Source organism: Rattus rattus, chromosome 9 (assembly GCF_011064425.1).
Source record: "Rattus rattus isolate New Zealand chromosome 9, Rrattus_CSIRO_v1, whole genome shotgun sequence".
NCBI lineage: Eukaryota > Metazoa > Chordata > Mammalia > Rodentia > Muridae > Rattus > Rattus rattus.
Window position 1 is genome coordinate 68,939,451 of NC_046162.1, and position 22,761 is coordinate 68,962,211.

Below are 22,761 nucleotides of genomic sequence, written 5' to 3' on the forward strand. Positions count from 1 at the left end.
CAGCCTCGGGGTAAAGGATCCTCAACGCTTTAAACCGCCTTCAGCCAAAGCCTGTTGCATAGCTGGGCTCGAGAGAGGAGAGCGACAGTTGCCGAGGAAACCACCCCATAACCCCCTCTCACTCCTCCCCCTCCCCAGGGCCAACTTAAGAACCGGACGGATGTCTTCTGTAACACAGTAACACTGTAACAGGGTAACTGTAACAGAATAACTCCGGAGTAGAGTTGTTTAAATAACAAAGTTTCTACTTGTGGAATCACCGCGCTATCCCTGGACTTGTCGTATAGATAGAGGTTTGGGCTCTGATCCCTTCTAGAACCTTGTAGGGCTGAGAGGCTGAGGTTTCTTGCAGCCCACCTGGAAGACCGGCTGCCTGAGAGCAGATAAATAAATAATTAAGAAAGAAAGGGCTTAGTTTGGGCAGTAACCTTTAGCCGGGGAGAGAGGGCGGGGGAGACAGCTAGGTAGTCAATCTCAGGAATCACTCCAGAGGGAATGGAAGACTGGCTGTTTTCAACAGAAAGAAAAATGATGTGTATTGTGAGATAAGCGTTCCAGCTCCCTCTTGCTAGCGCAGATGTGGCCACAGAGGCTGGAGGGAGGGTAGTAAGTTAAGTGTGAGTCGAACCTATGAAGACGCTGAAGGGTGAGGATGGAATGATTTGGGCATTGGGTAACAAGTTTCCCACAGCATGCCACGTAACAAACTCTCTAACAAGATCCTTCTTCTGGGAATAAACAGGAGGGAAAAACCGGTCAGAGTATATTTTCCAAAATACTGCAATTTAATTCTGAAAAACACAAATGCCAGAGGCTGGACTAGAGCTCTGGCAATCTGCTCAGAGCCCCAGAAGAGAACTGGGAGCCCAGGCTCCTCCCTGATTTGCCTGTGAGAGGTCACAGAGAGCTTCCTTATCATCCCAAGTTGAGAGTGCTGACTCTGCTCTGGGAGCAAGATTTCTGCCTTGAAAGCAAATACAGTAACCTCAGAAATGTGCAATGAATACTTTCTTGGAGCCTCAGTCTCTGCCCAACTTACAGAGATATAGTAAAGCTTCCTATAGGTCGTGGATCTGCACCCCAAGTGTCCTTCTAAGGGTGAGGTCAGTGCTTTAGGTGACACATGGCCTTGGGCCTACGGGGACTCCTTGTTGCCCCTCTCTGTACCCCAGGCTTGCTCACACTATCTTGTTTTGCACACATTCCATTAGCTCACCCCAAAATGGACACCTTCCTACCCTCCTCTCAAACCTGATTTAGTGGAAGAGGGAAAGATAAAAACCATTTCGCCCTAGTATTGGTCTGAAGTTAAAAAGAGCAGGGGTTGAGGGGAGGAGGGCATAGAGCTTGGGGCTTAATGGGAAAAAAAATAAACTACGGGTTTGTTCAGTTCCTCCTCCCACCCATTCTAGGAGCCAACACGTTCTTTATCTGGCTCCAACCTCTGCCTTAAATAGCTGTGGTGCTGTACACCTTGTCTCCAGATTGGGAGGGAGGGAAACGTTCTCCAGACTCTGACCTCTGGTGTCTAGGAACCCAGGTGGAAAGCTGATGAGAGAGGTTCCATGGGAGAGCAAGCAAGGCATCCCCTGGGATGAGGTCCAGAGAACAGGAAGAGATGTTTTCAAGTGCCCCACTGTGCATGTGCGCTGTAGGAAAAGCTTGTATACACTTCTAGAAGGAGAGTCGGGAAAGCCAGAGGTAGCTGACACACTCACCCTAGTAATTGCTATTCTTCTTACGACAATCCCCATGTTTATCTTTCCTGAGGTTTTGGGCTAGCTCCCAGCACTAAAGCCCCTCTTCTTGGGAAAGGTTGTCTTTCTGGGAGCTGGAGGAAGAGAAGTCTGGGGTCTCCTTCACCTCCTTAGTGAGGATTGGTGATGGGGTCACAACCAACTCCCACACCCGAGCAGGGCTTTGGCGCCCCCTGGTGTCATGCTGGTGTAGGAACACAATTGCTAATAGGGAGGCCTAGCTTTTTAGAACTTAGTCCCAGAAAGCAAAGGACCACCAAGTCCATACCTATTTTGGGTTGGGGTGGGGGGCACACTGGTACCTTTTGTGTTATTAGTTTATGTATATTAAGATAAAGTATGAGTATTTAATCCTTCCCATGATTCAGGGAAGCTAAAGAAACTAGGGTAACGGCTACCTCCCTGGCAGAGGCTGCCCACTGAGCCCCCAGCTTCTCCTAGTTGGCGTGGTAGTTGGAGTAACTGCATCCCCAAGGGTCTCCGGGCCTCCTCATGGCCCCTCGGGAGTCACGCAAAGGAGCAGCAGCTGGATCGCTTCTTCTGGGACTCCACATAGTCTCGGATCTGGAAGCTGGGTTCATCAGGTTGCCTCCCTGCGCGATATTTCAGCTCCCTGGAATAGGAAAAATCACGGGGCTGGGAGGGTTGAGCCAGAAATCCCCCCCCAACACCACCACTGGCCTACCAGATTGCCCTCCATCCCACCTCAGGCTCCCCTTCCCTGTTCAGCTCTTACTTGGCAATTGCCAGAAAGGCCAACTCCACATTCATGCCAGTCTTGGCACTGGTCTCCATGAAGGGAACACCATACTCCTGCCCGGGGGAGAGCATATCCTCAGGGCTTGCTTCTGGCCTTTCTCGCCATTCACCCAACCCCACTGGCAGTCACTTACTCTGGCCAATGTCTCTCCATCCTCAGAACGGATCACTCTTTCGCTGCTTACATCCGCCTGTCAAGCCCATACGGTCAATCAACTTCTGGGGAAGGAAGACTCCACCCCGGAAAGCCCATCTTTCGCCCCAGGAGCAAGCACTACCTGCCCTCTTCTGGTAGCCTGAGGGACTGCAGGCAGGTGTGATTGGCCTGGGGCCAGGGTTTCTGAGTTGCTCAGGCTGTGTGCCCGATGCCAGCCCTGAGCACTTGGGGAGGTGTGTAACTCTAGCAAAGGGTGTGGCGACCCAGCTTCATCAGGTAACAGCAGCTGAATTAAACCCTTTGTACTTAACCCCTGACCCTAACCCTGTCCATAATGATGTAAGGATGACTGGCAGCTGAGTCACCCGGCATCTCTCTGGCGGCAGTTGAGGCTGTTGGTGGAAGGGGCTACTACTAAAGTTTTGGGGCGGGACAGGCAGAAGCCACAAGACATGCCTGACTTCCACACTGGAGGCCTCGGAGTCCTCTGCTAGAAGGATTTTAGGTGGCTATGGAGCTCGGTGGGGCTGGTGCAGGGGCAGTGGGAGAGAAAGGCCAGAGTGCACTGACTACACCACAGAACCACTCACCTTGTTACCTAGCAGCATGATCACCACATCCCTCTGGGCATACTCATGAATCTCTGTGAGCCAAGCCTGTGGGAGAGGGGAAGCTGAGCCAGGCTGAGGCCAAGACCGGGGTATTCTTCTCCTAGAGTGCTCTGTTGGGATTCTAAAACCACAAAAGGGCTCAGCAATCAAAAGCAATGTGATCAGCCGTGCGTGGGGGCACAGGGTTTTATACTCCCCGCAGAGAGAGGTGGGTAGAATTGGAGGTCAGTCTGAGCAACCCTACCTCAAAACCAAAACAATCCAACAACAACAAATAGGAATTGGAGGTGGGGATGACTAAGCGAGGCTGGGGATGTAATACAGTAAATACTTGACTATACAAGGCTCTGGGGTCCACTTTATTGTATTGCGCTTCTGATCAGTAAGTACTGTGATCGATTAGTGATGTCTGTCACGAGAATAGGATCAGAGATGGTCATGCTATACAGTTTCTATCCTTTTATACCTATCTGTCTTATCCCCTCAGTTTGCTTGTCAGTCCTCAAGGTCTAGAAGCACATAAAACCATAATAACGTTGTGCACAGAGCAGTGTTTGCATTTATCGGTTAAGGCCTCTCTAATAGTTTGGCTGTGAGGACACAGCCACTCACTCATCTTGAGTTGCGACTTGGCCTGGATACATGTGGAGTTTTCTGCTTGGGCTTTCCCTGTGAAACTGTCCAGGGTGAAGCTGGGACTGTCCTGAACACACTCATGAATCACAGTCAGGGCTATACAGGGAACATCAGCCCACTCAGTTTCCATGTCTACATGGCATTGAAATAGTCACTGCTGAGTGTCTTTCAAAAGTGATAGGTTCTATGGTCTATCTGTTTCTATAGGATTCAAGCAATTTGGTCTGCAGGCAAGGATGTTGGTGTGGTAGAAGGACCTTGGGGAGGGGAGGACCTACCCTGATGTTGTCAAAAGAAGATTGGTTGGTGATGTCATACAACAGGAGCAAAGCTGGAGGGGGACAGATATAGAGGAGTTCAGGGCATCTGCAGAGATGCTGTGGAATGGGGAGGGGACAGAGGACAAAGGGACTTACCCTGAGCATCTCGGTAATAAGCATGGGTCACACTGCGGAAGCGCTCCTGTCCTGCAGTGTCCCAGATCTAGGAAAAGAGAGAGCGAGAGGTGGGAAGGAGGCAGGGCTAGCTGCTGACTAGAGGGCTCATGCTGTGGTGTGAGAGCTATCTGTGAGATGGGGGGGGGGGGGCGGGGAGGAGGCTTTTCCTTCTCTGGGTTTCTCACAGTTCTCACAGGCTCCCTAGAACCTGCTGACCTCTTAAATGTCTTTTCTGGGGTCCTAAACCTATTTACTGCTGTTTCCTTTTCTCTAGCCTAGGGGTTGGGATCCTTAGAGCAGTAGAGACTCAGAAAACTGGGGTGTGTGTATTGGGGGGGTGGAGGACAAGGGAGGCTAAACCCTGCTGAGGGCACTTAGAGTTGCCTTTGATAGGAGAGAGGGTGTCTGGGAACTGCGTTTTCTGCAGATATCAAACAAAGAAAAGCAGTTTCCTCTCATGGGCCCCACAGGAAGTTACCCCAGGCTGAGGCCAGAGCTTCAGGCCTGTGGTTCAGGTTGAGAAGCAAGAGAAAGCCCCTCCCCCACCACAGCTTCTGATCCTCATACCTGAAGCTTCACCCTGGCACCATCCACGGTCACCACTTTATTCTGAAAGAGAAAAGGGCAGAGGGTCTGGACAGGAAGGAAGGGGAGGCTTGCCCCCTGAGTTCTGCCAATTTCCTGTCCTGGTCTCTCTCCAGGCCTGCAGGCAGTGTGGTGAGCCTGAGCCATCTTCAGTCAATATAGCAGTGGGGGCTGCTCCAAGATCACTCCATTCATGGTTCTTATAACCTAGGCAGGCAAGGAGAACCTTCAAACCCGCCTAGTCCTCTCTCGGCCTCAGCAGGCAGCACAGGGAGGGTGTGGGCAGTTCTGTCCCTTCTGCACTTCAACCTGTCTCCCAGGGTTCAACTTTAGGAATGAGGCACCCATTAGCAGCATCCTGAGGCCTTCAGAGGCTTGACCTGCAGGACCATCTTCCCTCCAGCTACCCATGATTCTCTCAGTGAAGCCTCAGCCCTCCATCCTCTGGGAGAAGCGTGATGCTTCTTCTGCTGGTCCACCCGCTAGGGTTAGGCCCTTTCCCTCTGGGATCCTTTGATGTGCAGTACTCAGTGGTCCGGCTTGCACACTGATAAAGAGAGAGATCTTAGATACCTGGGGGTGGGGAGTGGGTGGGAGACAGCCCTGAGATCTGTCGTCTCCGAATCCAGCCCTTAAGCCACTTAGCGATTGCTTCTTGAAAACTGACTTTGACAGAGGAGACCAGCTCAGATGGCCACTAGCAAGGGGGCTCTCAGGATTTCGACCATGACCATGTTTTGGGGGACGTTATCCAAGAACAGAGAAGAAGGTGGGCAAGATGCCAATCCTACCCAGACTCCTTTGACCTAGCCATCTCTGGGATCCTGGTGGGAGTACCTCTGGGGCCTTCCAGGCAGTAAGCCCCAGGTGCCTTCAGGATTCAAAGCAGACAAAGAGAGGGCACCCATTTCGAGCCTGAGCTGTAGCCCAGCTCACTGCAGGAGAAGCCTGCAGCCACCTCACCCTGAAGTCTATGCCGACAGTAGCTATGAAGGTTCCGGACAGGAAGGCCCCGTCTTTGAATTGGATCAGGAAACAGGTTTTGCCGACGCCCGAGTCTCCAAGAAGCATCACCTAGGAGATGGGGGCAGAAGCAGTTAATGGTAACTGGGGAGGACAGGGGTGTCTTCTGGGGTTTCAGATGCCCTGGAGAGGGTCAGAGAAGGAGAGAAGGGTAGAGAAGGATGCTAGCAGGACAGAGGGACTCTTGCCTCCAGTGAGCCTGTCCCTGCCATCACTGTGCCTATCTCCCCCAGTCTCCTTGCCTCAGCCTCCTAGGTTCTCCCTCTGAGCTTCCTGTACTAGTCAATGTCCTTGAAGTGGAGCTGAGACCTTCAAAGTGCTTGGCGATCTCCAGAGAACTTCACATTCAGACGGTCTGTACCTTGGGTATATGTTTGCCCATTGCTGAACAGCGCAGAGATAACTGCTGCTCAGGTGGGTAGGAGACCCACCCAGCGAAAAGGACCTCTCCTCCAGTAGCCTACCAAGACTTGAAGAGTGGCTGGGAGCATGGTGGTGTAGGTCCTTCATCCCAGCATTTGAGAGGCAGAGGCAGGCAGATCTCTATGAGGTCAAGGGTTAGCCAAGGATAAATAGTGAACCCCCCCATCTTAAAAAAAAAAAGACTTGGTAGGCAGGACACTCCTTTTAAATTACTATTGTTTGAGTTTCCTTTTGGGTCAGACATGTATTTGGAATGTCTAATGAGGGCTTATGCTCATAATAGGCTTGCAGGAATTAGGGAAGACTGGAATTTATTCTGAGATGGAGAGACAGTTAGTCTGAAGTTTTTAGCAGAAACCTCCGGAGAGGGACAAACAGCTGCAAATTGGCATCTTTGGGTCATTGTGGAGAACATGCAGGTATGGTGGAGGGAGCTCTTTGCTCAGTCATCTTGGAGAATGGAGGTGTGGACTCGACGCTGGGATGTTCTCAACTCCCTGGTTAGACTGTCAATGAGGTTGGAATTGCTCGGGACTCTCTGAACTTGACAGAGGAGCCAAAAAGCTAAAAAGATGCTCTTCCTTAGATATAGGGTCTTGGGATCGATTAGTTGGTTTTAGTGCAGAGATGTTGGAGTGGGCCTGAGAAGAAGGGCTGCAAGGCTGAGTTCCTGTAGTATAAAAACCCTACTGTGTGCTTTGGGGGAAATTTTCATAATTTTTCTGCAGCTTGCCTACCACAGTAGGAGAAAAGTGGGGTGGGGTGGGGGGAGTGGGGTTCATTCCTTTGAGGCCTTTCTAGAGCTCGTCCATGTCTAGGACCGACAAGACTGACTTGAACCACTTAGGACTCAGAGAAGAGTGCCTGGGATGGGCACTCAGAGAACTGAGACCCGAGACCTAAGGTGCTCCAAGGAGTTTTCCCATCATGCTCTTTTCCCACAGCCATGGACTCAGGACTGGGCCAAGCCTGGCAGGTCCAGGGGGTCAGCTATTATGAGGTGCTGTTGGCAGGCACTCTGATGGCTCTGGGGCCCCAGCCCCACAGGGGAAGGAGGGAGGGAGGGAGGGAGTGAGTGAGGCAGGCAGGCGAATACTGGTATTTGTGTACTTTGCAGATCACAGCTGCCTTGAGCAAATGATGCAGCCGGTCACCCAGCCCATCAAGTCCACCAAACACAAACAGCTGCTCAGCCTTGCCACCTCCTAGGTAAACAGTTCAGTTGTCCTGCAGGGCAAGGATGTCAGGAGATCCCCATCAGCCCGAGGGGGCGGGGGTGGGGGGTGGACATCAGCAGCTCCCCTCCCCTGAGGACTTAGAGCCCCATTTCCTGCCACAAGCCCACACAGGACGCCTATCTCAACGTCTCTGGGTGGGTAGGCTGGCTGACTGGCTTCCCCTGAAACCCTGGGGGGTGGAGATGTGAGGCTCCCTGTGAGAGTGAGATCTGGTATTGGGGAGGAATCAAGACCCTGAGAGAGGCAGGTATCCTCCAAGGCCACGTATCAGCTCTACCTGGCATAGATCTCACGTATCTCTTTAACTCTGTAGAAAAAGGTGCAAGCTGCTGGCCAGCTCAGCGTCTCTTTTTAGAGTTCCATGTACTTGCTTAAGCCAAGGACACAGATGAGGGAGGTGGTGGCAGACTGGTGTCCACGATTCTCCCACATCCTTTTTGTGCAGGGCTTTCCAGAGAGTTGCCGTTATGGCCGTCAGCTGGGGGTTGGGGAAGGATGGGCCACTGTCACTAATTGCCACGTTCTTTCTCAGCTTCTGAAAATTCCCAAGTGGACTTGTAGGCTGGCTACACACAGCCTGGGGTGTTGGGAAGGAGCCGGGAGACTATGTCTGGGGGCAGTGGGGGAGGGAAAAGGTGGAATTTACTGCTGATTGGGGGACCTAAAGCACTGAAAGTGTGTGACAGGTGTCACTTTTTGAGACTTAGCTCAAAAAGGGCATTAACCTTGAGATGCCTCTGCAGGCAGAGATGCCCTATCGGTGTCTTCAGAGAGTCCCCATCTCTTAAACACTCCAAAGTGTAGCAGAAGAGAACTGGGTTTTTGTCCCCAGGGTGGGAAGTCTAAGTCCTTCTGGTCTGCCTTACCCCAACGCCCTCCGAGGTCAACCTAGATCCCTAGGGACTGGGATGAGCCCAGGGGTTATGTCCCAGACCAGAGACCCAGCTGACACTTTCAGCGAAGGGTGTAGACAGGGAAGGACAGGGTCCTAAGGCAAAGGACATGAGGAGGGATGTCCCTAAGTGCCGGCCTGGGGGTCCCCAGCACTGGGCGCAGAGCCCACCCACCTTGCCGGTAAGATCGTAGTTCGGACTGAAGGGCGGGGAGCGCTCAGGGGCTTCGCCATCCCCAGCGGTAGCAGCTCCTGGTGTGCCAGTCATGTCCCCGGACAGTCAGAGGTGAGTCCGGCTCGATGCAAGCAAGGGAGAGCGCGGAACCGCCCTGCCTTAGGCTCCGCCTACTCCTCCCTCTTTCACCAACGGGCTCCGACCCTGATAGACTCCTCCCTCAGTCCCGCCATCCCCTCGACGACGCCTGCCGCCAGGACGTCTGAGACTCGCAGAATCACGCCGGAGGGACTGGCGGTCCCCCTGAGAGACATTAGCCTAGTTTAGTGCTCTTAAAGCACGGAATGAGTCCTGGTACAGAACCAGTCCATTAAGGTCGCAGTGGCGGGGTTAGGTTGCCATCGAGGCAGCGGACCCGGGAGACCCAGCTGCCTGCGGAAGGTATGGAGCTTGGTTTCCTACTGCGGCCGTGTAGAGCGGCCAGCAGGGCGCGCCGGAGCTCCAGCCAGCTGACAGTCCCGTACTTACCTGTTTGAAAGAAGCTGGGGATGTCCCTGAGCAGTGTTTGACAGGAAGCTGCATTCTGAGGCAGTTCTGGCTTTGGTGATGGACCTCAGCGCATCTGGGTCTACTTTCGCTCACCGACACTCACCTTGGAGCTCACTGACCATCTGGGGGGCTCCTGGGTGGTGCTAACACTTTGAGCCCTTTGCCGCATTTCTCCCTTAACATTTGTTGGTCTAAGCCCCTAATGTCCCACCAGGGGAATGCGGGCTTTTGAAGCCCATCTTTCCAAGGGAACAAGGTAGGGCCAGCATTATTCAGATCAGGCCTAGGCCTAGCCACTGAGTGGGTGCCACATGAATTCATGAAGTCGTGGGTCATTTTGAGCCGTTTTCCAGTACAACCCAGGAGCCCAGCAGCAGCTGATGACAGGGGATATGGAGAGTCTGGGGTTGAACATACCAGAGCTCATCGAGTGGCTTGTGGGCTAACCTTTCAATATCCCAACGTTGTATAGACGTGAACAAGATGGGGGACAGGGTGCGGGGTGCAAGAAGGGGGATGGGCTCCTCAACTTTTTAGGTGAGGGCAGCGAGGTCTGTCTTTTGGGTGACTATGACCTGAGAACTGACCGTGTAACTATTTCATGACAGCTGAGAGGAGAGCCCAGAGCTGGGACGGAGGTGACTTTGTCGAGGTGGGAATTGGAAAGAGGTAGTGACTTGCCGCCCTTTGCTCACCTTCCACTGAAAACAAAGGTTATCGGATACATCCCCCAAGAGATGTGCTGAAGCCCCCAGGCACTGGTATCCAGAATGTGTATGACCTTCCTTGGCAACAGGAAGATTAGAGATGTAGGTACGAATTGGGTCGTACTAGAATAGGGGCCCTGGGCTGGTTAACATCGAGCATCAACTTGGCGGGCCCTAGAATCATGCCTTAGAGGTTTAACTGAGGTGGGAAGACCCACTCCAGAGGAGGGCGGCATGAAGAGGAAGTGATCACACCTCTCATTGTTCCCTGTTGCTTGTCTGTGGCTGCACTGCGGATCAGCTGTCTCGGGCTCCTGCTGCTGGGACTTCCCCACCAGGCTGGACTAGAACCTCCAAACTTCCTTTCTCAACAAGCTGTTTTGTGTCAGGGCATTTTATCACAGCAACAGAAAAATTGAGACAAGCCCCTAACCCAGTGTGACTGTATTATGGGGAAAGACAAAGTCAAAGGGAAGAAGACAGCCTCGTGAAGTCAGAGGCAGAGACAGGAATGTTTGATGACTCCAAGGAGCATGGACGGTCTATGCCCGGACATAACAGAAGTCGGGGAGCCGTAGGGAGAAGTCTACTGGGATACACTGCTGACACCTTGGTTTGGGACTTTGGTTTGTGGTGTTGGCTCCATATTATTTCGGAAGGAGGCAGAAGCTTCAGCGGTTGGGGCTTAGCTGGTATTAGGGATTGGTTCTAACGCTGTCGCAATTCAATTCAGCTCTCGAAGGCTGCAGTCCAGAGGCGAAGGGTCTCCGCCCCCAGCTGGATTTGATTGGCAATAAAGAATTGCCGTACAGCCAATGGCTGGGCAGGTAGACTGAGGCGGGACCTGGGGATTTGCGAGGGCGAGGAACAAGGGAGGGAAAAAAGGAGAATCACGATGATTCGGAGGGAGTTGGATCAGATTTAGAGCTGCAGAAGGAAAACCATCCGAAATGTAGGTGGAAAGGGACAGTGACCCCGTGGGAGGGCTGCCCGGAAGGAACAGGGCAGCGAAGATCGAATATAGAATTAGAAGGTGTGTTTAGTCAGGAGTACCGGAGGGAAATGTAAGCTAGCTGGGCAGAGGCTTAGAACTTCCCAGCCTTTGAGCTAGTCAAGGCATATCAAAAACAAGCTTGTGTGTGTGTGTGTGTGTGTGTGTGTGTGTGTGTGTGTGTGTGTGTGTGTGTGAGCTAAATTTGCCCCTACAGCTGTAGATAAGCTACTGGTCTCAGGTTACACTCGCTTTAGAAGGATGGGTTTGGAATGGAGCAAACCAGGCACCTCCAGAGACGACAGAGATAAAAAGCGTTCTTACAGAGAACCTGGGAGAGTTCCGTCCTTTTTCTGGGCAATGCTTGTTAGCATCTCTGGGTTACGTTCCCCGCACCTGCAGCAGGCAGGGGAGTATGGGTGAGCCATGCTTTGTCCCCTGAGATGCTGTAATATCCTGTGGTGTGTTCAAGGGCAGTCCTGAGATAGACAGAAGCATGAGAGCCTTAAGGACCTTCAGAGTGGGGCTGTGTAGAAGAGACGCTCACTAAAGGGCGGGGAATCCTAAGATGTAGCCTTCAGAACAGAGGGAATGATCGAGAACACAACACTGAGGCTTTCTGACCTCTGCTCTGATGCTGTGCGCGTGCCCCGGCCGCCCGTGTCTCTCCCATAGTCACACACTCTGACACTGACACCACAGGCACAGACATGCCTCCCATGCACACCTCCCGCAATCCCTTAACTACAAGCTTCATACCACGAACACACTATATCACATGTCATGTAACATCTTAACACCCGTCTTCTGGCGTAGCACAAGCATACAATGTCTTATACGACCCCCAGACACAGACCTCACTTCGCTCCAAACAGAGGCATGTCTCTCAGCACACGGAAACCACAGACATAATTTGCATTGCACCACGAACACATAAAACACATCAATGCCCACGTGTCCTCAAATTGACCCCATAATTCACATCCTTAATGCCCCAATCACTCTCAAATATAAATCACTGTAAATTACCCAGCCTCTCTTATGCCCCCCCCAGATGTGAAATTCGTGTGTACTCCACATTACCCTCTAATCAGAAACCTTTGCCTTACTGTGATATAGGATACTCACACAGCCTTCCTGATACAGGAAGGGCCAGTGACACAGGCACCTTTCCTGCCTATTTGGAGGAACCCTGGGGTTCCTCCCATCATGCAGGTGATCTGAAGAAAATCGCAGGGCTTTGAAGCACATAGCCCACTGACTGCAGAGTCCAGATGTGGAGGGGAGACTAGGGTAGAAGCTAGAGCAACAAAGTTGACACTCAGGTCTTGCAAACTGAGGTGTATAGATCACCCAGAGCACAGCTCCTAGGTCGTGTCAAAATGCTGACTCTGAGTCCCCATGATGATCTTACTCAAGCAGCCTCTGTGGGTTTTTACATAGGCCCATGAGTGTGGAGAGCCACAGGCCTCAATTGTGTGCTCCTTTGACCAGAAGATGGGGAGTTTAGACTTTAACAGGCAATAGTGAGAAAGTGGGAAATAGGGAGGCTTTTAGAGATACATTTTGCAACATGGTTTAGGTGAAACTAGAGAGCCTTGGGAAAGTAAAGACCAGCGGTAACAAGGAAGATCTGACTTGCAGTGGGACAGGGGTTGGTTGGAAAGGTTAATGCCTTGTGGTTTGAATATGAAATGTCCTTGTATATGTTTCTTTTTAGAAAATATTCAGTGCCCAGTCAGTGTGGCATTATCTTGGGAGATGGTAGAATTTTTAGGAGGTGAGACTTAGCAGGACAAAGTAGGCCACAGGTTAATACTTGAAAGTTAGGCTTGATCTCTCTCCCTGCTTCCTATGTGCCAGGAGGTTAGTAGCTCTGCTGTTCTGTTTGATTATGAGCCCAGAATCCACAGAGCCAAGGACCACGACAGAAACTCTGAAATTGTGTGTCAGAGTAAACCTTTCTTCAGTTGCTTATGGCAGCTTTTAAAGCTAAAGCACTGAAAAGTTGAGTGTATAGAATTGGTACCAGGAGTAGGGATGCTGCTTCGAATAACCTAACCATGAGGGCCTTCACCTTTTGGAACTGGATTGCAGGAGGAATTTGGAAAAGTTCGGAGATGTGGACTAGCAAAAGCCCTAGAGTGACCTCAGCAGGTGACTGTGGTGGGAGCTTGAAAGACCAAAACGGTGATGAAGAGTGTAGACAATGAAGATGCCTCATGAGGTTTCAAATAGGAACAAGGATTTTGAGGGATTAGACTAGGAGCCATTCTTGTGACAGTCTTGCAAAGGACTTTGCCTGGTCTCTCAGACCTGAGGGGACTGCGTTTAAGAGTAGGAGACTAATTAACCACTGGAGGAAGTTCTGAGGTAGTTCAGTATCTAGGCCGTGGCATGGCTACTGCAACTGCTTTCAGCAAGGTTTACAGTGAGAGTGAAGAGCATAAGGCTAAACAGAAAGTCTTGAAAAACTCGCAGTTTGTGAGTCAGAAAATCCTGTACAAAATAGGGGCTAACAAAGGTAGGGCTTCCAGAGAGACTGGTACACCAAAAGATGGGAGGTCTGACTAATATCTCCGTGAATTCCAATGATGTCACCACTTCATTAAACCTAGCAATAGGACTCTGCATCCAATGTGACAAAAATTTTGTGAGATAGAATTTGGGGAAAACCAGAATTTGAGAGGTGTCAGCTCCATGCCTGAGAGGCCATAGACCTGGAATTTTCTCGGTGAAGGCAAGTCCATTCTGTGTCTCCATTCCTGTCTTCATGCCCAGGATGCATCCAGCCTTCTGAGCAGGGACAGCAGGAGCTTGGTGGCCTCTTCTGCCTCAATTATCAGCAAAAGTCTGATGTCCAAGCCCAGAGCCCAGGACATCTTACGTGCTTTAAAAAAAAATCTCATAGTTGTGGCTTGAGATGGCTCAGTGGTTAAGAGCACTGGCTGTGCTTCCAGAGGACCTGGGTTCAATTCCCATCATCTACTTGGAAGCTCACAAGTACCTATAACTAGAGTTCCAGGGGGATCAATGCCTTCTTCTGGCTTCCATGGGCCCTAAGCACACAGGTGGTACACAGACACACACACACACACACACAGGCAAAACAACCATACACATAAAGAATAATAATAAAAATTTAAAATATATCACTGAGTGATCTTATACCCAGCATCTCTACGACCGGTACAAGAAGAACAGCCAAAGTCCTTCAGATCCTTGCCTAGTAGGTGCTGTGCAAAGATCTAGCGGTTTTGGGCAGGGGGATGGACCAGGAGAGAGAGGAGGGTCCCCGGCACTAAAGAGAACTGTACAGAAGTGAATAGGCATTGTCACAATCATATTTCCTCCATGTGGTTCCTGCCCACTGTTGCTGGTGGGTATCCCTGGATTTGGGTCCCAGATGCAGAACATGGTTTTGCTTGTTTGAGGTTCAAGGTCCCACTCTTGACCTAAGTGTCCTCAGACTTAAGCTGTTGGGGTGTATATCGGAATTTCCAGATTCCCGACCTGTTGTGGTAAAAATTAAAAGAATAGGTGCCACCAGTTCCTGCACGTCACTGCTCCACGCTGGGCCCCTGGTACTCTCGGACCAGGGCATTTGCTCCCTGGTGTTAGTTCTGGCACTGTAGGGCCATATAGAACTAACATTAATTTATCTCAACAACAGCTGGTTCCACTGTGGCACCACGCCTACGTTAGCCTAGCTGTCTTCTAGCCCCAGTGGTCTCTCCACTCCTATTGCTAGTCACCCTAGCCAGTCCTGGCCAACTGGGAACTCTCTGGTTCCAGCCACCCACCCGGTAAAATCAAGACTCAACAAATTGTAACCCAACAATCAGATTTACATGTTAAGTTGTCAATCCACAATACACCCGCAGAATAAATTCACTGCCAGTTAATAAAGACAGAAACCGCCTACCTAGACAAGATAAAATTGACCTCGACCACCTGGGTCGGAATCATCTCCCTCTGTTGTCTCCATCTTGATTCCCCCGCTTCTCCTTCTCTCCCCTTCCCAGACCTTTTCTCTGCCTACCCTTCCTTCTCATCCAATGCTAAGCTTCGACTTACCCTGGACCTGCCTTGCTGCATGAAGACATCATCCTACGCGGATCACCTACTCTCTGCTTTCCAAAGTCAGGAGCAAGGGTAGGTGACAAGATGTAGGTGTGACTGGGAGGGACGAGGGACATCAGCTAGAGGAGGCCATCCTGGCACAAAGACACACATCTCACTTCCAGACAGGCTGACCCAAAGCTTTAGCCATTGTCCAAATAGCCTGGGTCATCTGGGACTTGTTCCTACCTCGTTCCATCTTCCTCCTAGAGAAGCTGAATCTCAACTCGTCTGGTTTTGGGAGCACTTGGGTGTTGATGTTTCAAGACAGATTCTAGGCTCTTCCTTCCCATTTACCTCCTGAGCAGTTATCTGTATCTGTGTCCAGTCTAGACCCGTGCTTTCTTCCCTATGATCCCTTGGGAAAGCCTTTTTTGCGTTTCCTCCCTCTCTTCCCACCAACGTAGATATTGTGTCCCAACCCCTCAGCCCCCGTGTTTTGGTTTGTCTAGAGGTTTTCAAACTCCTATACGGTCCAAGACCTGCTCTCCCGGTCTCTGCAACACTTGGATTCTGGAGACCAAGCAGCGTGAGAAAGGCCTTGTGGGGGGCCTTTCCAAGAATTCAGGGATCAGGGAATATCTGCAGGCATGGGAAGTCAGGGAGGCGAGGGTGTATGGCAGAGCTGGACTGCTAGTCTGTGGCAAACTGTGGGGGAACCCACTTTCTTTTTTTTTTTTTTGGTTCTTTTTTTTTCGGAGCTGGGACCGAACAGGGCCTTGCGCTTCCCTAGGCAAGCGCTCTACCACTGAGCTAAACCCCAACCCTGGGAACCCACTTTCTAACCGGACCCCACCCGCATGCTCACACTTGGGTGCTGTGTCCCAGGAGGGAGCAAATGTTAAAAACCAGACTTTAGTCCTTGCTTGCCGACTCCCATCCCATGTGGCCATGCTGAGTTTACAACTTCTGTAAAGTCATTTGTCTTAGCCCTCGCAGAGACACCCCTTTGCTGCCGTGGGGTTGAGCTGAGGAGCTACACCCAGATACCCCTAAATTGTCTTTAGACTCAAAGTGGAATGAGGCCTCCACACCACCCAAGGCCAAAGCCCAGCCCCTTCCAATCCCCATCAACTTGCATCTCTAGAGATAGTCTGTTTACGGATTCTGCTGAAGGCCTCACCTGTTTCTGGCTGACACCCTGGCACGAATGCAGAGGCTCAGCCTTGGCAAGGGCAATGAGTACTTACTGTGAATCCAATGCCCACGGTGGCTGAGAAGGACCCGGGGATGAACTTCCCCTGGTCGAACTGAACCAGTAGAGATGTCTTCCCAACGCCACTGTCACCAACCAGAATGGTCTGAAAAAGCAGCAATAGAGACAGAAGGTTTCAGGTGGATTAGTTGTGACTACAGGAGGTAACTCTTTCTGTACACACGCATATACACACATGACACTCCTACACATATGCATGTACATATACACATGCACACCACATACACATACACACATACAACACATCTACACATGTACATATGCACACATAAGTACACATACCACACACACACCACACATCTATCTACACAGGTACATACACACATGCATACACACCACATACACGTGCATGTACATACATACACATCACACACCACAATCTACGCGTGACATACACGCTTACACACATACCTCGCATCGCACACATGTGCATGTACATACCCACACATTACACATCTACACATGTACATACACACATATGCACACCACACGCACACCTGCACATGTGCATGTACATGCACACAAATGCACACATACCACACACACTCATACATATATAGAACACAAACACAGACAATACATGAGTATGAAAATTACAGACGTGCAGTACACAGAGATAAACTGACAGACAGGCATACATACATACATACATACATACATACATACTACATGAACACATCTAGAAATATAAAAGCACACAGATAGGGCTGACAAGGTGGCTCAGCAGGTAAGGATGACTGCCACCAAGTCCAGTAACAGCCTGAGTTCAATCCCTGATACCTACCTGGTAGAAAGAGAGACACACCCCAGCAAGATGTCCTTTGACCTCCACATGCACACTGTGGCATGTGCCCCAAGGGGTAACACACACACAAAATCTCACAAATAAACACAAGCCCACTATACAGACAGAGGCACTTAGACCTAGATGTACATACACGTAAATACATGCACACACACACACACACACACACACACACACACTCACATTCACACATATATATGCATGTGCACACCCCCCCCACCTCTTGATTTTTTTTATTGAAGTTTTTGGAGGAAAACTACCCAAACCAAGTCCATGAGCACCTGAGATACCAAAGCCTTCTGATTCCCTCCCATCCCCAGGTTTATCTGACCTGGAGGCCCTGGGATCTTCTGACCTCCATTATTGCTGTGTTTGCACTGGGTCACATGGCCCACGGACAGGCCTGAGGCAAAGGCAGAGCATGGCAGGGCCACTGTGTCTGTCCTGTTCTTCAGGGACACTAGACTCCTCTGACAGCTGACTGCAGCTTGAGGAGCCCTACCCCTGGGATTCTGACCCCTGTCAGAGTTGGACACTTCTCTGGCTCCCCACCTCCTACCTTGCTTTTCATGTAGGCATTTCCCTCAATAAAATCCTTGCATGTTTCATTTCATTTTGGTGTCTGAATCTTGGAAGACCAGATAACATGATGGATCTTCCATGTGGGCTGGTCCAAAAAGACCCAGGTTTGGAAAACAAGATCAGGATGCCTCAGGTGAGCCTTGGGGATATTTCACAGCTGTCCCTGGGACAAAGCCTTGGAGTGGACAGCATCCCAGAGAGAGGAGAATTTTAGGAAACATGACAGAGGCCACTCTCCCTTGGGAGGTTGGTACTGAGAGGAAGCGGGGCGAGAATCAGCCTGGAAACTTGGGCAACATGTTTGAAAGGGAATCAATCATAAGCCACAGCACAGAAGCATCCATGAACTATGAGGGGCTCTCAGTGCAGGGATGAAGGATGGATAAGAAGACAAAGGCCTTGATCTCAAGGTGTGCAGTGACCTCTTTCTAGCAATGACCACTGGAGGCTGTTGGAAGGCTCAAGAGAGGCACGCTTCATTTGCATTCACAAAGACACGAAAGCAGAGACTTCCAGAGTCTGACCCCCTAGTCCTGGGGTCAGATCTAGGCACCCTAGTCACTTTGGGGGCTATGACTGGCATGGAAGGAAATCAGTATCAGACTAGGTTGAACACAACGTCGTCTGTGTAGTGTTGACCTTGGATGTCCCCACTATGCCTCTTCAGTCTCTACCAGTCAAATGACATTCGGCTGGGTTTTCATTTCCTCCTGGGTTAAAGAACACCATTTTCTTGCTATGAATAGTGGCTTTGTTAATTTGCATCTCACATTAAACTTCCCCAGGTTTCAAGATGTGCTTCCTAGATGTGCGTCTAGAAGAGCCTGCGTGCCCTGGTTCACTCCCTAGAGGACATGGTGGACTCAATCCTTTCTCCTTATGCCCCGTTTCCTTTGCAGGGTGAAGAAGCCCGTGTCTTCATTCACCCGCTCTGACAGCAGTCCTGTCTTGGGACCTGTGTGGACTTGGTGGGAACTGGAATTCAGCTCTTCAGACCCAAACTGAACTCAGCCTTGGGGCAGGGCCTGCTCTCAGTTGGTCTTTTTAGCATCAAAAAATCTACAGCTGGACCTGGAGCGGTGCTTCAGCAATTAAGAGCACACGCAAGGCAGCTCGCAACCGTCCATAACCTAGCACCAGGGGATCTGGTGCCCTTCCCTGACCTCCATGCATGCACATGGTGCACATATATACAGGCAGGCAAAATACCCATCCACATAAAACAAAAATACATTCCAAAAAGGATCTACTGACACTTGTGCTGAGAGATTTTTATGCCTTTTAAAAGCATCTCCCTGTGTAGCTATGCCCTGGAACTCAATACACAGATCAGGCTGGCCTCAAGTTTTTAGTTTTTCCAGCCCCACCCCCTGAGTGCTGGGGGAACAGACATGGGCCTGGTTGTCAAGCATTTTTCTTTTCTTTTTAATCTGGGTAGTCATAGAGAGCTCTGAGCTCATCCACAACAAGCATGGTTGATTACTTTCCCTTAAGCCCAGAACCTTCCTTAGCCCTGTTAATCTAGATCAGAACGTTATTATGGCTGGGCAGTGGTGGTGCGCAGTTTTAATTCCAGCACTTGGGAGACAGAGGCAGGAGGATCTCTGTGAGTGCGAGGCCCCTGCTCTACAGAGTGAGTTCCAGGACGACCAGGCTTACACAGCGAAATGCTGTGTCAAAAAGGCAAAAAAACAAACAAAAGGAAACAAACCAAAAACCAAAAAGTTATTACACTTTATTTACCTATTTATTTAGTGTGTGCCTGTGCATGTGCGTGTGCATGTGCGTGTGCGTGTGTGTGTGTGTACCTGCACATGCTCTGATGCGTGTGTGTGGAGGTCACAGAAACTGGCAGGTGTTGTTTTTCTTGTTCCAGCCTGTGGATGCCATTGCTCCTTCTGCTATTTTTTTCTCTGAGGTGTCAGTCTCGGTGGGAAACACCTTCGCCTGCGGGGCCTTCTCTCTGGCCTCCTTTGCCCAGATCTTTTTTTTTTTTTTTACTATGATTTCTTTCTTTCAGAGCACTTCTGAAAAATTAAATAATTAAGTTAATGAAGCTGGGCCAGCAGGATGGCTCAGTGGCTAAACTGCTTGCCTTGCAAACCTGAGAAGCCAAATTGGATTCCTGGAATCCCTGGAAAGGTAGGAGAACTGACTCTGTACTCTGATCTCCACATGTATGCCTGAACACACACACACACACACACACACACACACACACACACACACACACACACACACACGATGCTCATACACACACACTACTACTAAATAACAAAAAGTTAATGATTCCCAGTTCTGTCTGCATTTCCTCCCTTTCTCCTTCTCTTCTGCTTTTAGAAAGCGTCTCATGTGTCTCAGGTGGCTTTGGATTCCGATCCTCCTGCCTCTGCCTTCCAAGCTGGAGTTGCAGGTGTGCACTACCATGGGCTGGGTTACTTGTCTTAAGTCATTTTATTAAGGTCTGCCTTCATGTCCTTTTACAAAGGGGGTATGAGGTGGTTTATAACCGGCTCACGTGTGCCGAAGGGTGGTTAAGATAGTGTCTGAGAAAAGGCACAGAACACAGAGGAAAGGTGAGAGAGAGAAAAAGAGAGAGAGAGAGAGAGAGAGAGAAAGAGAGACAGAGAGAGAGAGAGACAGAGAGAGACAGAGACAGAGAGAGACAGAGAGAGAGAGAGACAGAGACAGAAACAGAGACAGAGACACAGAGACAACACACAGAGAGAGACAGACAGACACAGATGACACAGGGAGACAGAGACAACAGAGAGAGAGAGACAGAGAGACAGATTTAACACACAGAGAGACAGAGACAGACAGACAGAGACAGACAGATAGACAGAGACAACACACAGAGAGACAGAGACAGACAGACAGAGACAGACAGATAGACAGAGACAACACACAGAGAGACAGAGACAGACAGAGACAGAGACAGACAGACAGAGACAACAGAGAGAGAGAGAGAGACAGAGAGAGATCCAGGATCAGATGACCATCACTGCATTTGAGCATTACATTTGGTTTCACTTTCTTGGGTGTCAAGACAAAATGGGGAACCAGATATTTTTCTGTGGTAGTTGTATGACAAAGTCTCTCTGACCAGTGACTCTCTCCAGACATGTGACAATAAAGAGTCATCCTTAGTGACAATGCGAGCAACAGTCTTTTTGCCCGAGATGCAAAGCTTTTTTATTTTTAGCTCCTGTGTGGCAGGCCTTTCTAAGGCCAGAGCCCTACAGTAAATCGCAGTGCAGTAGTGGCCGCCCTGTGCCCTGGACCAACACTGAATGCTGCTATCTTGGACTCCATCACCAGGCAATATTTAGAGACTAGGTGAATGGGTGGCCCTCTAGGCTCCTAATGTGGCTTCTAATGACCTCCTTAACCAGACAGAACTTCAGATGCCATCAAGATCACTTCATCTGGGGCCAGGGATGTGGCTTAGTGGTAGAGTGCTTGCCTATCATGCAGGAAGCACGGCCCAGCAGGAGGATAAGAAGTTCAAAGTCCCACCATCTACATAGTGAGATCAAAGCCAGCCTGGGAACACCAGAATTGTAAACAAACAGACACCCAAGAAAAACCCGCAAAACAAAATCATCAACACATCTAGCTGGGTCCACACCCAGCTAAAAATCCCATCATCTCAGTGCTTGGGAGGCAAAACCGTAAAGATAAGGAGTTCAAGGTTATCGTGGGCTACATGTCAAGGTCAAGACTAGCCTATGCTATAGGATACCCTGTTTCAACAAAACAGAGCATAAACAAATCCAGAAACAAACAACAAGTACTATACACAAATCCCAGATGTTCAGTCATCTGGTGCTCCCGAGACATTTTTGTACGACCCGACAGACTGAAAGTTAGCATTCTTCACAGCGTAAAGAGCTCTCAGAAAGAGAACACAACAGGAAAGTGAGCAAAGCCGGTGAACATGCATGCATAGTGTGTGTGTGTGTGTGTGTGTGTGTGTGTGTGTGTGTGTGTGTGTGTGTGTGTACATGGGAGGTTTTATGTGTCACTACAGCTAGACAATGGCTCCAGTTTTTTCGGCCCCATCTCGCATCTCGCTTATCAAATTGCTTCACAGGATTCTTGATCTGGGCCACCTTTCCATACAGCTGACTTGAAGTCTAATAATTCGTGTGGTTCTCAAGTCATAATTAAATGACTCTGAAAGCAAAGCCTGCTTCCTTTGGGTGAGAAGGACTTTTTTTTTTTTTTTTCCGGAGCTGGGGACCGAACCCAGGTCCTTGAGCTTGCTAGGCAAGCGCTCTACCACTGAACTAAATCCCCAACCCCGAGGAGGGCTTTTTATTTCAAGATTGTAGTATCTTGGCCTAGGTGTGCTGGTGCATACCTCTAAAACCAGCCCTCAGAAGGCCGGGGCAGGAGGATTGCAAGTTAGAGGCCAGACTGAAGTCATACAGCGATTCAGAGGTTAAGCTGGGCCGCTCAGTGATCCCGTGAAATTCACGAGGAGCATGCACCCCCCCCCTCAAGCCTCAGCTCCCTCCCAGCTGAGAATGTCCAGGCCTTGTTGACTTTCACTGTTTTGGACTTTGGACTAAACAGAGCCCACAATCATGTAAGTCAGTTTCTTGGAACAAACCTCTGTGTGAGAGTCTACCCTGAACTGAGACGCTAGAACTATTAAAGCACACGTTTGTTTGAGTGTGCCTGCGGGGAAATTTCCAAGGAGGATTAACTGTGCTCCGAAGACTCTGAACTCGGGCAGCATGATCCCACAGATTAGAGCCCAGATGGAATGGAAGGGAACCTGGAGAAAGCTAGGTGGGTTCTGGTATTCCCCAGTCTCTGCTTCCTGGGTGGCCATGTCAAGGTCAGTCACCTCTGCTTTGTGTTCCTACCACTTTCCCAAGCACAGGGACCCAAGGGGCCATGGATTCGACCCTACAAAACCATGAGCCTAAGTAATTCTTTCTTCTCTTAAGGATTTCCTCCTTCCTGTCTTCTTCTCTGTTTCCTAAAATAAGTGTGCTGTTTAGTAAGGTAGACAAATGTATAATTTTATAATATTTATTTATTTGTTTGTTTGTTTATTTTTTTGAGACAGGGTTTCTCTGTGT

At 50.0% G+C, this 22,761-nt stretch overlaps 1 protein-coding gene across 2 annotated transcripts in view; it reads right to left on the reverse strand.

Annotated features, from left to right (window-relative positions):
• Positions 1-764: 764 nt before the first annotated feature.
• Positions 765-22,761, reverse strand: part of Rab37 (RAB37, member RAS oncogene family) — a 68,107-nt gene continuing 46,110 nt past the window's right edge. Inside the window, exons 1-9 of one of the 2 annotated variants that reach the window (XM_032913165.1) lie at positions 8,694-8,833; positions 5,906-6,016; positions 4,925-4,966; positions 4,337-4,403; positions 4,199-4,251; positions 3,264-3,329; positions 2,651-2,707; positions 2,494-2,570; positions 765-2,370 (exon numbers count right to left, since the gene is read on the reverse strand). In XM_032913165.1, coding sequence (XP_032769056.1) covers positions 2,265-2,370; positions 2,494-2,570; positions 2,651-2,707; positions 3,264-3,329; positions 4,199-4,251; positions 4,337-4,403; positions 4,925-4,966; positions 5,906-6,016; positions 8,694-8,786 — 672 coding nt within the window. In that variant the 5' untranslated portion in view covers positions 8,787-8,833 and the 3' untranslated portion in view covers positions 765-2,264. Of the gene's footprint in view, positions 2,371-2,493; positions 2,571-2,650; positions 2,708-3,263; positions 3,330-4,198; positions 4,252-4,336; positions 4,404-4,924; positions 4,967-5,905; positions 6,017-8,693; positions 8,834-16,252; positions 16,364-22,761 lie in introns of those variants that run through there. The other variant, XM_032913166.1, reaches the window with a different exon arrangement.